This window comes from Branchiostoma belcheri, unplaced genomic scaffold (genome assembly GCF_001625305.1).
Source record: "Branchiostoma belcheri isolate BF01 breed outbred unplaced genomic scaffold, Haploidv18h27 scaffold62, whole genome shotgun sequence".
In the NCBI taxonomy this organism is placed as follows: Eukaryota; Metazoa; Chordata; class Leptocardii; order Amphioxiformes; family Branchiostomatidae; genus Branchiostoma; species Branchiostoma belcheri.
In genome coordinates, this window is record NW_017804265.1 from 1388100 (window position 1) to 1407289 (window position 19190).

Below are 19190 nucleotides of genomic sequence, written 5' to 3' on the forward strand. Positions count from 1 at the left end.
ACCAGTTGATGATAATGAAGATGAAGGCCTAGATGATGATGAAGAAGATGATGATGATGAAGATTATGATGATGATGATCAGGAGTACTACACCATGGATGACCCTGATGCAGCTCCAGAGACAAACCCTACCTCCTGCAGTACCTGTGTGGAGCAGAATGGGTGAGATCAGTGTTTCCGCCAGACTGCAGCTGAGAGGCCGTCCAGTTGGGAAGGGCCGGGTCGCGAAAATTTATTAACTTAGGGAACACGTCGCGAAAATTAACTGGAGGGGGCGGGGCATTTGTTTACACTTGTTTACAAGTTGAAACTGTCCACAAGCATTCCACTATTTTTTTTGTATTGACATAAAAACACTGTTACAAATGGCAACGTATCGTCAGGAATACTTAATTAGGACATTCTGCTGCAAAACTCCGAACATCGGCATCATTTATTTTAATTGTAACCACCAGTATAACAATACGCTACTTTTTACGGTGTTTCTACCTCTACTTAGTAACATTCCATTAAAGAAATTCATTATTAAGAATTTTTGAGAAAATGTATGTATCCATATGCCGATTTGTGGTGCCTTTCGCGTATTCAACTTTCAAGCAAGCCAGAAGTGTCAGCAAACCGCGGCGTGGACAGCGAACTGCGGCGTGGATTTTCATGCAACCCGCCCGCTACAAGACCATCAAAAACGTAACTCTCAAAAGAATTTTCAAATCCGAAATGATTTTGTTCAATCGCGAGGAAAAATATTTGTGGATACATTTTACCGGATGGAAACTTGAAAAACGGGTTTTAATGAGATTAACGTATGCGAAAGGCGCCGACATCAATTGTTCGACAGCATATAACAATAACAATAGCTGTCGTAACATAGGGCTGTCGTAACATAGGGCTGTCGTAACATAGGGCCGACCCTGTTTATTCGGCAGATGAGAGTAGACATCCAGGTTATAAGATATCCCCAAAACATTTACTCAAGCAACTGGATATGATTTTGGAAGAACAAGAACAGAGACAGGAATAGAGACATCAGAAATACAATGTTACCTGCACAGCTCCAATTTTACCTGCACTAACCTGCATACACAGGTAGGATTTCTAGCTCTGGTTATCAGTACCTAAACATATTTTATTCCTCCTGCTATAGAGAGGTTGGCCTTCGATGACCCAGAGCTCCAACATGAAGACCTAAGCTTTCTGTCCAGGGACGAGCGTTACACCTTAGGGTTGAAGAAAACTATCCGCTTCCTTAACAAATGTTGGGATCTGGACATCACCGGCATTCAAGATGTCAACACCTACAGGAGGTAGGTACAATGATTGTACAACAACAACTTTGAAGACCTTTAAGTTATATACCTCCATGAAATATTTAGAATTGTAATGGTGGTTGTGTCCTCACTGACTCACTGTCCGGTTTATGTCCTGTTGTCATAATCCATGGTGTCTTTTCTAACAACACCAGTTGTCAAGGAAGTCATGTAGCCAAAAAAAAAACTGTCAAGACACAGAGCATGTCCAGATGTAGATGTGAATTGTGATTCCTGATTTTCTTCCTCTGGGACAGGCTAAACCCAACCATATCCATTACAACCTGACTTAAAGGCCATGCTGAAACACAGACACACACACGGACACACACAGACATACCAAAAACAATACCAAAACATTTATTATCCCAAAAATGGTGTATCTAATAATATAATTGATATGAACAAGATTTGAATCAGTTTTAAATAGGCTGGAGAGAACCCTATAGCTAGAAGACAACACCTTAGTTTCTTAAATTATCTCATCTTGCTCTTCTTCTGTGAAAACAGGGCAGTGTTCAGAGGTATGCTGGAGCCGTTAAGTGTTCACTACGGCATGTTCCTGCCCACCTTACTGAGCCAGGCTACAGAAGCACAGCAGGACAAGTGGTTCTCCCAGGCCCTGAACTATGCCATCATAGGAACCTATGCACAGACAGAGATGGGACATGGTAGGTGTTCTTCAATATAGAAAAAACATTCAGGTAACACTGATTTAAGGATGACATCCACGCACGCATTGATTTTTGCAATTATTAAAAAAAAATCACCTCCTCTGAGGCTCTGGCCTGGGTACCATCTTCCATATTCCCTATACCTGTGGTTAAGTAGCAATTTTTTGGCTAAAATTTTTATTTTTTTTTAGTGTGCAGTGTGCACTAGTTTGGGGGTCTTATTGTCATTCTTAGAATTAAGTCAGTGTGACTGTATTGACAGTGTGAAAGTTTACAACTTGTGACATTTGTACTGTATTTTTTCTGTACCCAGAAATTTCTGTGAAGCTGAGAATATTCTACAGTATTGGTGAATTTGTGGCAATCTTTGCATCAAGTATTCTTTGAGAAATTGTCTTACTAGAGGCATTTTAACTTCTTTCAAGACAGACAAAACAACATAGCAACACTATATACATGTATGATATAATTAAGATACCAGTATCTATCATATTTTTTTTCATAGGCACATTTCTACGTGGTCTTGAGACAACAGCTACTTACGACCCTAAGACAGAGGAGTTTGTACTACACAGCCCGACACTGAGCTCTGCCAAGTGGTGGCCTGGGGGGTGTGAGTTTCTGTTTGTTTTGTAGCAGGATATTTTGATACTGGGACATGGGTCAAAGCTGATGTGTTACACTTATGGGACTTTATACCTGATAACAGGACAGATACAGACAAATCAGATGGGAGATAGAAAAGATTATGAAGTATACGCCTTTCAATTTTTCATTTTTCAACTCTTTCCAAAGTTAATTTCATCTGGGTGGTAAAACAAAGGATATTGGGGTTTTTCTTTTTACACAATCGGTTATGTTTGGATGTCTATGATCAGACACCTTCATCAGAGCTTCTGACTGGAGTACCACTTACATCGGGTACACAAAGCGGCAAGCAACAGCACTCCAGTCAGAAGCTCTGAGGAAGGTGTCTGATAGACATCGAAATGTAAGCAAGGTAAGAGCCTTTACCAGCTGTGTAAGAAAAAATCCCAATATCCTATGGTCTACCAACCTGATGAAATTATTTTTGGTTCCATGATTGTTGTTTTCAGTGGGGAAATCGTCTAACCATGCCTTGGTGCTGGCCCAGCTGTATACCCAGGGCCAGTGTTACGGCATGCACCCCTTCATCGTGCAGCTCAGAAGCACAGAGGATCATACACCCCTGCCAGGTACATCTTTCAAAATTCTCAGTTTTTCTTTCCCTAAGACCACATAAAAAATAAATGGAAACTAGAAACTTACATTTGCAAAGGAAATGCATAATCGCTACCTTCTCATATGGTCTGCTCTGTTAATTCTTACTCAAACACATTCATGTACATGTATGTGACAGGAGTCTAAATCCCTTCTGCTATAAAATTGCAACATGATGTAACCCAACACTAGTCACCATGGAGACAGATGTCTGGTTCAGGTCATTGACCTTTTTTGTTTAGAGAAGAAGAAGAGGAAGAAGAAGAAGAAGAAACAGATCAAAAACAATATGTTTACCTTCTCCAAAGGTAGACATAAACTGTAACTTGAATTTCATTGTTTTAGAGTCATCATCATATTGTTTCAATGTTTTCCAGGTATCACAATTGGTGACATTGGGCCAAAGTTTGGATTTGATGAAGTAGACAACGGCTTCCTCATGATGGACCATGTGAGGATCCCCAGGGAGAACATGCTCATGAAGCATTCTCAGGTGACTTGTGATTGGCTGTTGCCATTTGTTCATGACCTGATCATGTGACGATCATGTGATGATCAATTGCTTAGAGAGTTTTTTTCAGAAAACAATGCCTTATCTTGTAGGATGCAGTAATAAACAAGTACACATGTATTAAATGATCAGATATACCTGAAATACGCTAAATGACAGCCACTTTGATACTAAAAAGTCAGTAAATCAAGCAAATGTCCTAGGAGAAATTTGTAATGTTTGAATCAGACTGCCAGCAGGCCTATCTCCAAAAGCCCAGCTTCTCTGTGTTGTTTGTTTGCTTGTTTGTTTGTTTTTTGGCAGAGAAATCTGGCTCAGGCAGTGAGAAAACATCATGATCTTTTACAACATCTGCCTAGACCATATTATGCATGTAGCTGGCCCCTTGCTTTTCTTCCTTTTTTTCTTTCCTTTTTTTTCCATGTAAAATACAAATGTAACATTTTCTGTACTAAAATCGCAGGTTTTACCCGACGGAACGTATGTCAAACCTCGTAACAGCAAGCTGGCCTACGGTACCATGATGCTGGTGCGTTCGTACATTGTTTCTGACGCTGCCCAGTCCCTGTGTCGAGCCTGCACTGTCGCTGTACGCTACAGCTGTGTCAGGAGACAGTCAGAGATTAAACCAGGGTCAGTCACATTTTATACTTCACTCCAGTATTCAGGAAAGGGAAACATATCATAAAGTCTGTCGACTTTGTTTCATGCTCTGCTATATTTAGGTGGCTCCTGTTTCCTGCTCTGCATATGCATTTGCTTGAAAATGTTACCTTTCTAGTCTACAATATGTTTTTCAGAGAGCCAGGGCCCAAGATCCTAGACTACCAAATGCCTCAATCCATTTTCTGTAGTTTTCCAGTGATTATTGTAACCAAAATAACTGTATAATGTACCTATACCTCCATGACTGTGTCTGTATCTGTATAGCTGGTATAACTGCCCTTCGACGCAACACACCAGCTTCGCAGGCACATGGCGTGGCGACAGCTGGCTACATCGCCCCAAACAACTTGTTACACCTAACCCTTGGACATCAACTCTCAATTTTGTTTAAAGCTATCTAATGATAATGCCCCTACTGCACTTGGTAACAGCAAGTCTGCAATAGTTCTAGGAAAGAATGAGTTTTTGAACACCTTAATCCTTTGTTGACAACTCTGGTACTTAAAGGCATGGCTATTTCTTGTTCAAATGTGTTCTACAGGGCACCAGAGCCCCAGGTTCTGGACTACCAGACCCAGCAGTACAAGTTGTTCCCACTGCTGTCTGCTGCCTACGCCTTCTACTTTGCCAGTCACTACATGATGGACACATACTTCCAACTGTCAGGAAACATCAGCCAGGGAGACCTCTCACAGCTGCCTGAGGTCTGTGTCTAAGACTTCTTATTTATTCTAGACAGTGCTGTTGCAAGAATTCCACCCTAACAGTGGATGAGTATACAAACCCCCTCCAAGAAACTTCTATAATCATACAAGTTCTTGTCACGTCAGTGGGATCAAATGTCTAAGTAGTTAGGATAGCAGATACAAATGTATGAGATTGAGAGGTCACTTTCTTTGATTCTTTGAAATTCTGACTAGATATGTCATTTAAAAAGGCACTTTACACAATTTCCACACTTCACACAGATGTTAAGTAGGTAACTGACACTAATTGGGAGTGGAAGGAGAGAGATGGGATCCCATCTTCCAATACTGTGCCCTAGACACAGTGGACTAACAACCCACTGTCTCTATGGCTTTAAAAAGGCTATGGGGCCACCTTTACCTTTTACCTTTGCCCACATTGCTTAGAAATTGAGAAGGGTCGTCACAAAAACATACCAGCCAAACAGAGAATGTGTCCTGCCTGCAAAGACAAAGTTGAAGATGAATACCATTTCTTGACCATATGTCTTTGCAATAACAAAGGAAAAGACTGAGTAGTGATGTCATGTAAGAACAAAACCTTTACATTATTTTACCTTTGCCCCAGATCCATGCGTTGTCCGCTGGTCTGAAGGCCTTCACCACAGCCGTGATGTCATCAGGGATCGACACCTGCAGGATGGCCTGCGGGGGACACGGGTACTCACACGCCAGCGGTCTGCCACTGCTGTTTGCCAACGCCACGCCTGCCTGCACGTACGAAGGGGAAAACACTGTCATGTTCCTGCAGACGGCCAGGTGAGGTATCATACCAAAGTTGTAGGGTACTCACATGCAGGATGGCCTGCGGGGGACACGGGTACTCACACGCCAGTGGTCTCCCACTGCTGTTTGGCAATGCCATGGCTGCCTGCACGTACGAAACACTGTCATGTTCCTGCAGACAGCCAGGTGAGGTATCATACCATAGTTGCAGGGCAATAAGTTTGCCTATGCCACAGCTGCCTACACAAACTTGCATACTACAAGGAGAGGTATCATACCAAAGTTGTAGAGAGTCATCCACTCCCAATGTCATGTCTGATTTTACAAATAGAAATTATTTAACTTGTAATTCCTGCTGCAGATATCTGGTCAAGTGCTACGGGGCTTCAAAGACAAACGAGAAGCTTTCCGGCACAGTGGCCTACCTGTCGCGGGTCCAGACAGCTGCAGTTTCAGGGAAAGGCGCCAGGGATCTTCTGGACTTGGAGGAGCTAGTGGGGGCCTACCAACACCGAGCTGCAAGGTAAGGATACATTGGATACAGAAACGTTTTAATGATTTTTAGCCAGATGAATAAAAGAACTACAGGTATAAAAGATTATTTCTGTATATTACTAGGTTTTTCATTTGAAATGTTGGTACAGAAGTGTAAAACATGTGACATATCTTTCTAACTATGGAGCCTTTATTTTGTTAGGGATGGACTTTTGGTGACATCATGATTCTAGACTTATTTTGGAACGTAATAGAGATCACAAAATACATTGTGCATTGTTTGGAAAAAATCTGTCTAGCTTGTAGACCTTGCAACATACCATTGGATACAAAGTCAGCATCATTGATGTTTTGTATTGTCTATCTATCACCAACATGTAGGCTTGTAGGCATGGCAGCCAATCAGCTACAAGCACACACAAAGGCTGGGAAATCACCTGAAGACGCCTGGAACAGCTGCTCAGTACAGCTGGTAAAGTGTGCACAGGTGAGGCCATTCTTGAAATTCTTCTTATGGTGAATAAGACAGAAGCAAGAAACATGTAATACAGATAGGTAGAGACATCCAAGGTTATCATAATATACTATAAAAGAAATCCACGCACAATTGACCTATCCTGACTGTCCATCACAATTAGCAGTTAAACCAATGAGAGAATGGCAAATGACAGTTCTAACCAATGAGAGAATGACTACGTGTTGGTCATCTCATGTACATTTCTACTTTTTGATGGAGGCAGGATGTCCAGTTTTGGGTTCAGTCTATTACCTTTTTATATCATAGTAGATTGTGTGAACATTGCTAAGTTGTACTAAACTTGACTATGGATAAATATTGTCCTGTCCTAGGCCCACTGCCATTTCTTTGTTGTGCGTAACTTTGTGGACACAGTCCGGACGGCAGATGTGGACCCTGCTTCCCGTGCTGTTCTGACCACCCTGTGTCAGCTGTACGCTATCCATGGCATCATACAAAACTCTGGAGACTTCCTAGAGGTAAGGATCACAGAGTGGAACTCGCTGTCACCAAGTACAGTAGGGTCATTATCATTAGATAGCTTTAAATAATGTTTAGAGTTAGATGTTCAAGGGTTAGGTGTAACAAGTCGATTGGTGTAATGCAGCCAGCTGCCACCACGCCGCGTGCCTGCGAAGCTGGTGTGTTGTGCAGAAGGGCGGTTATACCGGCTATACAGAATCTGATACAGATACAGAATGAGTATGCATTAACAGCTGCCTATGTGGCAAGATACCAATATTAACTTGCATCTAGATGGAATAAGGCCAAAAAAAGCTGAGTTGTAAATGCCATCAGTCAGGCTGTTTAACATATACAAGTCTCGATCTGTCTGCTACTAATACAATGTATATGGTGTACTAAATAAAGTTCAGAACTCAAGGTCCAAAACTTAGATTAGTACATGCACAGTTTTAGATTAGCATTAGGATATAGGTTATGTCTTTTCAAGGAAAGAATGCTAAAACTCTGACTTGTTCTTGTCAGTAGATAGACTAAAATCACAGCAAACTTTAGATGTATTTAAATGAGATGACTTTTATATATAATCTCACTGAATATCATCCAGATACATTTTGTACATGTAAATCAAGTTTCTATGGCAAAAGTGGTAAAGCTGCATTTTTTTCTTGTACCTTTGAGGACACCTACTTGACAGGACAGGAACTGCAGCAGGTGAACTCCCACCTTGCCTCGCTGCTCGCCAAAGTGCGGCCGGATGCGGTGGCTCTGGTGGACGCGTTCGACATCCCTGATGAGATCCTACAGTCGGTACTGGGGCGATATGACGGGAACGTGTACGAGAATCTGTACGAATGGGCAAAGAAATCCCCCCTCAACAAGTCACAGGTACTTGAATGAAAGCTCATCTGCTGGTCGAATCCATAGGTGTAAAGATCAAGCTTTGTTTCAACACAAGAAAGGGACTCACCTTAAATTTTCGGTCGATCTCATCAACCTTCGTCAGATGTGTGATGCACTGTACTTCTAAATCAGAAACTCATTCAAACTGAGACAAAGCTGGTTGCTACAATTACTAGTAACTGCATGTACTACAATACTGCTAGTTTTGAACCAAGTGTAGTTGTAATACCTACATGTAGTACAAACTGTTGGAAGTCTTTGTAACATTTGTGCTCTGTTTCCGTCCAGGTGCATGAGTCGTATCACAAGTACCTGCGGCCATTCCTGCAGCAGAACAGGGCCAAGCTGTAGGCCATCTTTCTGCTGTCCATGGTGCTGAAATGCCATCTAGCAGTTGATGTGAGAACTGCAGTTTCAAGTTAAAGCCAGATGTCTATAGCCTGGGTACCATCCTGGTTAGTTTACGTCCGCTCCCACAGTCGCTGTAGGAGCGGACGTAAACTAACCAGGATGGTACCCAGGCTAAGATGCTACTCTACAAGCAAAGGAAAAAATCACAGACATTACTACCCCTGATCAACGAAAACCTCTGCTTGGATTTTATGCAACACGAAAGAATTGAGATACGACCATGGTATTTTTAATGATTAAAACAAAAGAGGAGAAACTATGTTCAACTTGATTGAGTTTGGAGTATTACAACTGAAGCAGGATCTTGCCAGCATCTACATTTTGAATTTTTCTGGAATCTTGTTGCTATAAGAACAAGTCTATCTGTTTAGATTACTCTACCAGTACCTCAATAGATAGAATGGTTGCATCTATAAAATATTGAACAAAATTAATATTAGGTTAAATCAGGCTGAGAGAAGAGCATGGGTTTGTTGAAATGATGGAAAAGAATGGAGTGTAAATTTTGTTTGCATAGTGTCAAATAAAATCCTTATGGGTGTATCTATATTGTTGGAATCAAATCAGTATTGCTATAATATTTCAAAGTACTGTACTCAGTGAGATACAGTTTTAATTGTATCCATACATCTGGATACATTAAGATGTTTCAGACACCATCTGAATATCCTGCATGTCTAACCTTCACAAAAGTACCAAGTAAGATATACTAAAATATATAATTCACATGGATAAAAATATAATACTAGTCTTGGATGTTGATATATTATTATGAAGGTAATACCATTCCTGTCAGCAAAGTTTAAACAAAACTGAAATTGTCAGACTTTTTCTTGTAGTTTTAAATGATGTGAATCAAGAATTATTGAAATTTGACTTTGTTATCATGAAGGGAAATGGCCAGGGGTAACAGTATAAAGTCTGGTCTCGAGAAATAGATTAGAACAGGAAATACATGTAAGTCTCATACAAACACAACCTTTCAATGCACATTTACCTGGCCAAGAATGTTGTACATCTCTATAAATAGAGGCCTAATACTGATAGAAAAGTAAATACTAGATACCAAGGCTTGATGAACAGAATGAAACTAAGTATTATTTCTCAATGGGAAGAAAGTAAATGTTGTTCACTGACGGTCTGCTTGGCAATCTTGAGTGTCTTTTCTTGTCACTGAAGCTACATGTAGTCTTGCTTTTCCCCGGCTTCCTAATTAGTCTGCCACCCAAAAGCTTGATGGCAACTTCCTCTAAGCCGGGCGGCAGCTCTTTGAGTGCCAGACAAAGAGCTTGTGTTTACAGGCTAGTGGTAGATTGTGCAGTTTGATACCAATGTTACTGTTGCTGTAACTGTTTTTGTAACTACATGTATAACTGTGTGTTTTCTTACTGTAATGTAACTGTTGCTGTTACTTTATCTGGGTCCCTTTCTTGCACTGAAATTTTTTTAATGCCAAAAATAAGCCAAACCCCAAACCTCTGCTTGGAAAGTATTCTAGCTCTTGGATGAGACATGAAAGTCAGAGTACAATTGTACAATGTATGCATGTTTGAGGTGGAGCAAATTAATCACTCTTGTAAGAGCAGGGGTCTATCCCAGTGTGAGTGGATCAAACCTTACAATCTGGCACTTACAGTCTGGTCTTGCGCAGCAAACTTGTGTTGCACCTTTGACTAAAACTCTTACCTAAACCAATGAACACCAACAAATGAAAACATTTGAAACGGAAGCGTTGTATTAGCACTTTTTGTGTGTATGGACAATTGCGAATCTCAAACAACAAAATCATATTAATGACATAGGAAAGGAATTGTACCTTACAAAAGTCCCTTCACCATAGGAATTTGCACTGTTAATTAATGGCCTCCAAAAGGTCTTGCAGCATTCAATACCATTCATCTGGCCATACTTAGTATACATCCTAACACCCCTCCCTTCTGTACATACATGGTATAGTCCATCTTGATGTTGCTATACAGTTTAGGGTGTCCGAGTTGATTCAACATAAAATAATATTAAATACATATCCCTGTCATATACAAATTGTACATTGACGAAATGGGGAATGTACAGGTAAAGTACCTTATTAATTTACACTTATTCAAGAAGTATCCATAAATGAAACATTTTATCAATCATATTATCCTGCAGTTAAGCGATCTGAAAATCATGTGACAGTCATGTGATAATCATGAAGTGATCATGTGACAGCCATGTGATTAGCCATGTGACCATCATGATTTGTAGTTTGACAACAGTTCCCTATTTCGATTTTACCACTAGGTTCATCCAAAAAGTGATTTTTTTTGTACTGTCACATGGGTGAAAACATTAATAATCCACAAAGCAGTCAATACTGTTACTAGGAGTCATTCATTCTTACAAATGCCACATCTGTACAATATTGTTGCAAATATCCTAACAGGAGCCAGAGAGCAGCAGACTATACTTTTATATATAGCAAAATATGCCACGGTTAATACACATCTCACATGCGGAATGTACATGCTACATGTATACACTCGGGTAGTACTGTAAAAATATCTAGCCTTTGCATGTGAGCACAATCAAGCATTCATGTGACGATCATGTGACGATCATGTGGTGATCATGTGGTGATCATGTGAGATACACGATTTTGTCATGTGATGAGGTCATGTTCATTAAAAATCCACAGGAAGAACACATGTAAATAACACTTCAGTTTTCCAGTCTGTAAGATTTTGTTTTTGTCCTTCCTTTTCCAATATTTTAGATAAGAGTACGTATGTTTTCATACAAAGCCAAACTGTTTGGTCTTGATTGCTAGAAGGAGTTTCTGCCTCAGGATGACTTTACTGGAGTACAGAGGGATGTACAGGCGCGAGATGCACGTGTTCGCGGTCGGGAGGTGTTGGTCGTCGGCAGGACGGACCGTGATCGACGGCATGGGCTGGAAACCCTCCTCGCTTGCCGGGAGGTTTGGACTGCCTGTCCAGAAGTAAACCTGCAAGGACACACCATATAAGGTCATGTGGACTGAAGGTGCAGACCATATAAGGTCATGTGGACTGAAGAGGCACACCATATAAGGTCATGTGGACTGAAGGGGCAGATCATATAAGGTCATGTGGACTGAAGGGGCAGACCATATAAGGTCATGAGGACTGATGGTGCAGACCATATAAGGTCATGAGGACTGAAGGTGCAGACCATATAAGGTCATGAGGACTGAAGGTGCAGACCATATAAGGTCATGAGGACTGAAGGTGCAGACCATATAAGGTCATGAGGACTGAAGGTGCAGACCATATAAGGTCATGTGGATTGAAGGTGTAGACCATATAAGGTCATGTGGACTGAAGGTGCCGACCATATAAGGTCATGTGGACAGAAGATGCAGACCATATAATCATCATTTGGCCAAATTAACAAGATTAACAGTAAACTCACCAGGTCCTGCCTTTCTTGGTGAGGCATCCTCTCCACAATGGACCAGAACCAGCGCTTGAACTTGGTTAGCCTCTCCGTACCATCACCTGAAACACAACCCAGCAAATATTAAACAAGCTGCTAGTAGGTTCTTCCTGAGCAGAAGAGCCACTAAAAAATCTGTGACCATAGCATGTCCTGAAACATTCACCTGAGTTAACTAGTTTGGAAGTCTTCAGAGGATGTAATCTAAAAAATTAAGTCAGTGTGGGCTGAGGAGATTTTTTGGACTTTGCTCACCGCTTTCATCGTTGAATGAAGTGTAGCTGATGAGAGTCTGTATGTCGATGGTTCCACACCCGTTCACCAGGAGCCGGAAGTCCTCAGCTGTCAGCCCGTCTAACGCATTTCTGGGCAGGACATCGAACAGTCCACTTCTCAGGGCCTGGGGGAATAAAAATGATCACGATTAGTGTTGTAAATGTTGGAATTGGGCTGAAATGAGCAGGAAATCTATTTGTACATCAAAATACTGTAAATTCATTACAGTTTGTTCCACTTGATTTTGGCAGCATGGTGAAAATAAAGAGTTTGTATTTGCAGTTAGAAACAAAATGGAAGACCAGGTGGTATCAATAAGCAGAGAAACCACTAAGGGTAAACAAATGAAAACTACCAGAACTGCAAACTCTACTCTAAGGGCCAATTTACACGGGCCAAAAAAATCCTTTTGTCCTATGACAATCGATGCGTGGTGCCATGTGTAAACACAGAATGTGCCACACAAAAATTGGACCGGTTTACATGCTCGAAACAACAAATGATTTTTTTGCCCTGTGTAAACTGGCCCTAAGGCTATCGGCAGTCTACATGTAGTAGGACATCCCCAAAATGTCTCCAACATGCTCACCTGCAGTGCCTTCTCGGCACATCCATACATACGATATTCCGCGTATCTGCGGACGTAGTCGTACACGTTGGCGGGGTTCACCGCCATGTCTGCGCCTCCCGGGATCAGCTCGTGTTGACCCCCGCCCTCCTCGCGACAGAGGTCGATACAGAAGGTCAGGTCAAGGGCGGAGAAGATGACCTCTGCGTCGGGCGCCTGTGCATCGATGATGAGCCGCCGCATGCTCTCGTAGGTCACGGGGTCAAAGAACGCAAGGTCGTGCCAAGCAACCTGGAACAGCAAAGAAGACTTCATTAGTTCTGTCTTAAAGCTATATAATCTACAGTTTACTTCTCTTTATGTAAATATCTTTTTTCTTCTGAAATATTGAGATGGACTCGTTTTCTTGCCTTCGCATTTAGGACAGTAATGCAATAAAAAGTCATGCAATAGAATTCTTTCTTCCCACACTAAAAACAGCCCCTAAAATGAATCAAATGGTAGAGTCCAGCTATTGAAATCTAGACATTGGATTTTACCACTAGAGGAATAGAGGGGAGTTTTGCATACCTTCCTGCCTAGCATGACCTTGATGACATGCCGGTTTAGTGTGATGGGACACAGCTCATTCTGCAACAGACACAGCCCCAGAATTCTGCAAAACAAAACAAAAATCAATCATCAATCTAGCAAGACAATTTAGCAAAGAGGTTCAGTTTTTGCTGATCCTTAGACTTACATGTAGAGTTTAGAACGTCTTTAGATAGTTCTTTCAACAATTATTTCTTGTGGGAACAAATCATAACTACATGTATTAGTACTGGGAGAAGGAAGAAACAAAATCTCTAAGACTTACAATATGACAACAAGAGTGGCTGTTTAACCTATCTTTCAAACCCTATTGCTAATAAAACCTTGGAGCAAAATGTCTTACTGTAAACAACTGGTTAGTAAGTTACTGAGTAAAGAGACTCTTTTTACACAACCAAGTGTTTTCTTCACAGCCAACATTATGGTGACCGTCTGTCACCTTCCTCAGGGCTATTCTGACTGGTTCACATTGCACTGCAGCACAGGTGTCGCTGCTATACATGCATTCCCAAATATACAATATTTACATATCTACACATATACAGGAAACTGTATCTACAATGCAGTCCCAAACGTACAGGTGTACATGTATGTTATATACGTTGGAACCCACCTTCCGACGTTCCTGAAACAGTTGAGTCTCTCGGGCGTGTTGCGTCCCGGCCGCGGGGAGTAGAAGCCGCGTTTCCCCGGCTGGTAGAACAGCGGGGAGTTGTCCTCGTCGTCGGAATCCTCGTCATCCGGGTAACGCTCGCTGTGGAACGCCTTCTTCGCCTTGGTGTCTGAACTGTAGCTGAACAGGTCAATAGCTCCCAAGGGGTCAGCAGTGGATTCTCTGTGGAAGTAAAACATTTTCCTTGATTAACATGTTTTGTTTTGTTTTGATTTGATTCATATATCATTGTACAACTTTCAATGGTCTTTCTTTGTAATGTCATACACTGCAGAGCACTAATACTGTGTCTAGTGCTAGTAGATTTTATGCTTCTAAACACACTTTGATATAACCACTCTTCAGTGTAACACACCAGCTCCTTTATCGGTATAGCCTGTGTAACCACCCACCAGCTTTGCAGGCATGCCGCGCTGGTTATATACAATGTACATGTAACACAAAATGACATGTTACACCTAACCTTTGCACATCTAACTGCAAGCACTGTTTAAAGCTATCTAGTCTAGTGATTATACCCCTCCTGTACTTGATGGCAGCAGGTTCCACCCTACAGTTATTGTAGTTCTAGGAAAACCTTCAGACTAACCTTCCATGAGACAGTATGATGTCCACAGCCTCCTCCACGCGCTGTCTCAGGGAGTCCTCGCTGGCCAGCAGTAACAGCAGCTGTGCAGGCGACATCTCTAACAGCATACCAGTGATCTTACCTGCCAGAGACTGACACAAACCAAAACAGTTGCAGCGTTAAAAAACAATCAACAAAAGCCTATGTGCACGTAGTTCCAGAGCAGCCCACTTGGGAGCCCAAACTCATGTTTCTTCTTTACCAGCACTTCTGAGGGTCTAAGGGAATAAAAAAGACCAACACAAACAAACCAAAAGAGTTGTAGCATTACAAACAATCAACAAATGCACCTGCAGTCTGAGAGCCTTTTCCGACATAACATTTAGAAACTACAGACGGCATGTTAACCTTATATGAGCGAATACGACCTTATAATATGAGACATTCTGCCAAAGTGATATGAACAATACATTACGCATTTCGCGAAATGCTGGTCTACTATAAAGGACAGAAACTCACAGGCTGCAGTGCCTGTACTTTAGGGTACAGCCTCTCTCCCAGCGCTTGTCTGTGAGGAGGGAGGGGCTCATCCTCGTTGTCACGGTTACCGCCCGGGTAGAAGGGGCGGGCGTCGATGGACAGCTGGCCCCTCTGATTGGCCGAGCGTTCCCGTTCCCGGGACACCGAGCGGCGCAGGCTGCCGCTGCTGCTGCTGCGCCGCTCTCTCTCACGCTCTCTTTCCCGGGACCTCAGGCGTTGGATCAGGCCTGAGCGAAACACTTAAAATAAGCAAGAATGTCGCACATGATATAAACAATACCGACTCATGTTTCATTATCTAAAGCACTGGGGGAAAAAAGCCAGTGGGGTATATAGAATACAAAATTAATGGCTGTTTTCAGGTACATTCTGTCATTTTAGTCAATGTCTTACAGAAAGAAGTCATACAATGTAGTTAGACAAAAAGTCTGTAAAGTGGAGAGCTTTCAAGCAGTGTTCTAGCCTTTGATCCACCTTTCCATCATTTGGTTGCTATTTTACCTCTCGTGATGGGCAGAATTTTGCCCAATCTGTCATTTTTGACAGACAAAAATTGGTGTGTAAAGATATGGAAAGAGATGTCATAAACTAAACAGCATTTCAGATGGTCATGATTTCAAAGTTTTCCTGTACTGAGGGAGCATTTCGCCGGACCCCCTAGGACTATTGCACCTCTTGTGCTTGACACAAAATTTCAGGCCGGCTAGAACCCTGCTTTCCAGACTTTAGAAAGCATGCAGAACACCGTTGGATGGCTGGCACCAGACAAACGAGAACCAACCACTCACTGTAGTGCACACCTTTGGTCCCCCCCAGTACTGAGTCCAGGTTGGGCAACTTGTCCGACGACAGGAACGCCTGGATACAACAGGGAACAAACAGTTAAGGATCAGTCTGACAATAAACATTTGTAATTGTAAAATGTAGCTATAGTCCCATAGCTTTTATCAGGCTGTAGTGGCAGTAACTGTTGGTTGTTAATCTACTGTGTCTAAGGCTTGGCAGAGCCATCCCTCTCCTTCCACTGCCTTTTGCCTCCCAACCAATTTTATACATGGGTGGAGTTAGGAAAGCCCTGTGAAGTGTTTCTCCCAAGGACACAATGTCTAGCTAGGAATGTCAGGGATTGAAACTACATCTTATTAATGCCAGGGATCGAACCCTCAGCCTCTCAATCTCGTGTCCAATGCTTTAGGAAAGCAATACCTGTAGAATTTAATTGCAAAAAGTAGTGCTCAGTCTTAATGGTGTGAGTGGTTCAAAGCTATCTGTCTGACTTGTCCGTTTTTCACAACTTCTATATCTGAAGTTATGGTGATCGCTTGGATGATTAGTTCTGATTTGTACAGCAGCTAATTGTCATTGCTGCAAAATTATTATGTTACACCTACATGTATAGAAGCCTTTGTTAACCCATGATTCGTGATACACAGAAACTATTACTGAATCCCCACCTGTGCGATAGCGGTGTAGAAGCTGCGTGCCACCCCGCTGCCCTCCCCCGGCTCATCCTTGAAGGTGACCTTGACGCGGTGCACGGCCATGGGAGGACCCCCCGTGGAGCTGCGCCGGCCGAACTGGGTGTTGAGCTGCCGCAGGGTCTGCTGGATCAGCAGGGTACGCTCTCTCTCAACCTAAAGTAAATAACAACATCAATGATAACAACATTACTGCTTTGTAATCATCCCACTTACAGAGAGGGAGGGAGAGAGGAATAAATCCATTATATCATTTTAAAAGATATTCTTGCTCAATAGTTTCTTCTTACTCAAACGCACTCATAACCAGCCCTCCAACTCTGTCCTACCACTTGCTACATAATATGATCCAACACCACAGGGTGTTTGCTACAGCACCAGTTACCACGGTGACAAGTACTAGTATCTGGTCCAGGTCTTTGACCTTATGTGCTTGGAGAAGAAGAAGAAACTGAGCAAGAACAATGTCTTTTCTTTCTGTGAAGGTAAACATAATTATAGTAAAAAAAAGACCCTACCTCTAGAGTGAGATCTCTCTGCTGTGAGTTCCTCAGTTTCTCCATCTCTCTCCTGAACTTGGCCTGCTTGACCTCGAAGCCGCCCAGTTCGGTGAGGACGGAGCCTGGCTCTGCGCCGACGTCGTCCAGAAACACGCGGCCGAACAGCTCCAGACACAGCCGCCACCGCCCCAGCAGGGAGTCATGGGTAATGTACCCCAACATGTTCTGTAAGCTGGAGGGTACACAAGGGTTTTTAATCTTAATCTGCAGACTGCTAAGGTAGCTGTGAAGATACACAGGGGTTTTTAAGGTAGCTGTGAGGATACACAGGGGTTTTTAAGGTAGCTGTGAGGATACAAAGGGGTTTTTAAGGTAGCTGTGAGGATACACAGGGATTTTTAACAAGTTTCCAAGGGAATATTAGGCACTTAACCTAGGCATGTTAAAGAACCCAACACACTTGTCAAAGTTAGAGCATGCAGGCATCTTGGGTGGTGTGCATGACTTAAAACATTGGCTGCATTGCACAGTTGGCTGATGTTGAAAAGCTCTTTATCTGTTTCTTACCTTAGAAAACAGATATTGGTTCTGCAAATATGTTAAAAAATGAATGAGAAAAATTTGATTATCTAGCTTCCTAGAACGATCAAAAAAAATCCTTAAGACACTTTCCCACCTGGATGGAGGTGGAATGGTCTGCAGGTGTGACGTGTCCACTGTGACAGTCGCCCCAACATAGTCCCTCCCTCCGTGCTCAATGGAAGCTCCCGTTTCCATGCCAACAGCCGACTCCGCCCCACCGTGGCCCGTCACTAGTAGTTCGCTCCTGTTTTGGTCTTGAGTTTCGGAGCGGGCGGTAGACTGAGTTCTTAGGTCTAGCGACACATCAGATGGGCCGGGCGTCGGCTCGTTTGGTCTCCTAGCAACAGGGGTGAACGCACTATTCCTATGAGGGTTGAGTCCGAGGTGAGTTGGTAAAACTTCGACCACGCTACGTTCTAGCGCTGCGCTCGCGCCTGATTGGCTGATGATTTGGCGCGGGCGCCCGAACAGCTGTTCCCGCCGAGCGTTCGGTTGGAGAAGGTGCGGCTGCTCGGCCAATGGGAGGGCTTCTGCTAGTGGCAGTTCGAAAGGATCCGGCGGCGGGCAGCCTAGGAAGGTTGTCGACTCCGATCGCTGGAAAAACGGATGTTTCCGTCCCGTACTGCTCGGTATAGTATCGCTGTCCATACTGTCGGTTTCCATTAGCGCTGTGTGGGTGGCGACCTCTTCATCATTTTCGTCGTTATCGTTGTCGTCGTAGAAATCGACGCTGATCGAATCGCGTATGTTGGCACTCTCCGCTCCCCCTTCCGATCCAGACTTCATGTAGTACACCAGCGCGTCGAGAACGTACGCCACATGTTTGAGCGCCGACACGTCCAAAACCGGTAAGATACCAGAGTGTTCGTCGTGGTGCGAGCGCATCAGAGACAGCGCGTACGTCATGAAGTCTCGCCGAGTCGCGCTTGCGTCTGCAAGACTACCCGGGATGATCCGGCCGCGACGCCTGCTCTCGATCTGTCGCAGGATCTCCTCTTGTCGCACGGCGAAGCGGTCTCTGCGCCGGTTCTGTTGGGAGTACAGCGGGTGGGTCGGGTGGTTAGGGTCCGAGGAGTTGGCCAGGGCGGACCCGTAGCGTAGCTGGGCTTCTGTAGAATCCATAACTGTGATGAGCCAGTCCCAGGTACAGCGAAGGTGCATCTCAACATACATCTGTGGAAAACAGGAATTTTGTTAGCACTGAAATGTTGGTAAAATACATTAAGAGAAACTTTGAGCTGTTCTCCAACTCCAGGATTAACTCAAAAAGGTCTTCTGCAGCTTTCTGGCATTCTTTC

General features: G+C 43.0%; 2 protein-coding genes across 2 annotated transcripts in view; one reads left to right on the forward strand and one right to left on the reverse strand.

Annotated features, from left to right (window-relative positions):
- LOC109483068 (peroxisomal acyl-coenzyme A oxidase 1-like) overlaps positions 1-8679 on the forward strand; it is a 10753-nt gene extending 2074 nt beyond the window's left edge. Inside the window, exons 2-14 of the mRNA XM_019786030.1 lie at positions 1145-1304; positions 1818-1978; positions 2487-2594; positions 3079-3198; positions 3601-3716; positions 4198-4367; positions 4942-5104; positions 5715-5905; positions 6234-6395; positions 6749-6854; positions 7217-7363; positions 8028-8234; positions 8538-8679. Coding sequence (XP_019641589.1) covers positions 1145-1304; positions 1818-1978; positions 2487-2594; positions 3079-3198; positions 3601-3716; positions 4198-4367; positions 4942-5104; positions 5715-5905; positions 6234-6395; positions 6749-6854; positions 7217-7363; positions 8028-8234; positions 8538-8600 — 1874 coding nt within the window. The 3' untranslated portion in view covers positions 8601-8679. The remainder of the gene's footprint in view (positions 1-1144; positions 1305-1817; positions 1979-2486; positions 2595-3078; positions 3199-3600; positions 3717-4197; positions 4368-4941; positions 5105-5714; positions 5906-6233; positions 6396-6748; positions 6855-7216; positions 7364-8027; positions 8235-8537) is intronic.
- Positions 8680-10360: 1681 nt separating this feature from the next.
- LOC109483121 (E3 ubiquitin-protein ligase UBR5-like) overlaps positions 10361-19190 on the reverse strand; it is a 29508-nt gene continuing 20678 nt past the window's right edge. Inside the window, exons 37-48 of the mRNA XM_019786117.1 lie at positions 17987-19065; positions 17329-17542; positions 16787-16966; positions 16121-16190; positions 15312-15571; positions 14814-14944; positions 14165-14386; positions 13531-13615; positions 12982-13251; positions 12372-12516; positions 12093-12178; positions 10361-11646 (exon numbers count right to left, since the gene is read on the reverse strand). Of these exons, the coding sequence (XP_019641676.1) occupies positions 11434-11646; positions 12093-12178; positions 12372-12516; positions 12982-13251; positions 13531-13615; positions 14165-14386; positions 14814-14944; positions 15312-15571; positions 16121-16190; positions 16787-16966; positions 17329-17542; positions 17987-19065 (2955 nt within the window). The 3' untranslated portion in view covers positions 10361-11433. The remainder of the gene's footprint in view (positions 11647-12092; positions 12179-12371; positions 12517-12981; positions 13252-13530; positions 13616-14164; positions 14387-14813; positions 14945-15311; positions 15572-16120; positions 16191-16786; positions 16967-17328; positions 17543-17986; positions 19066-19190) is intronic.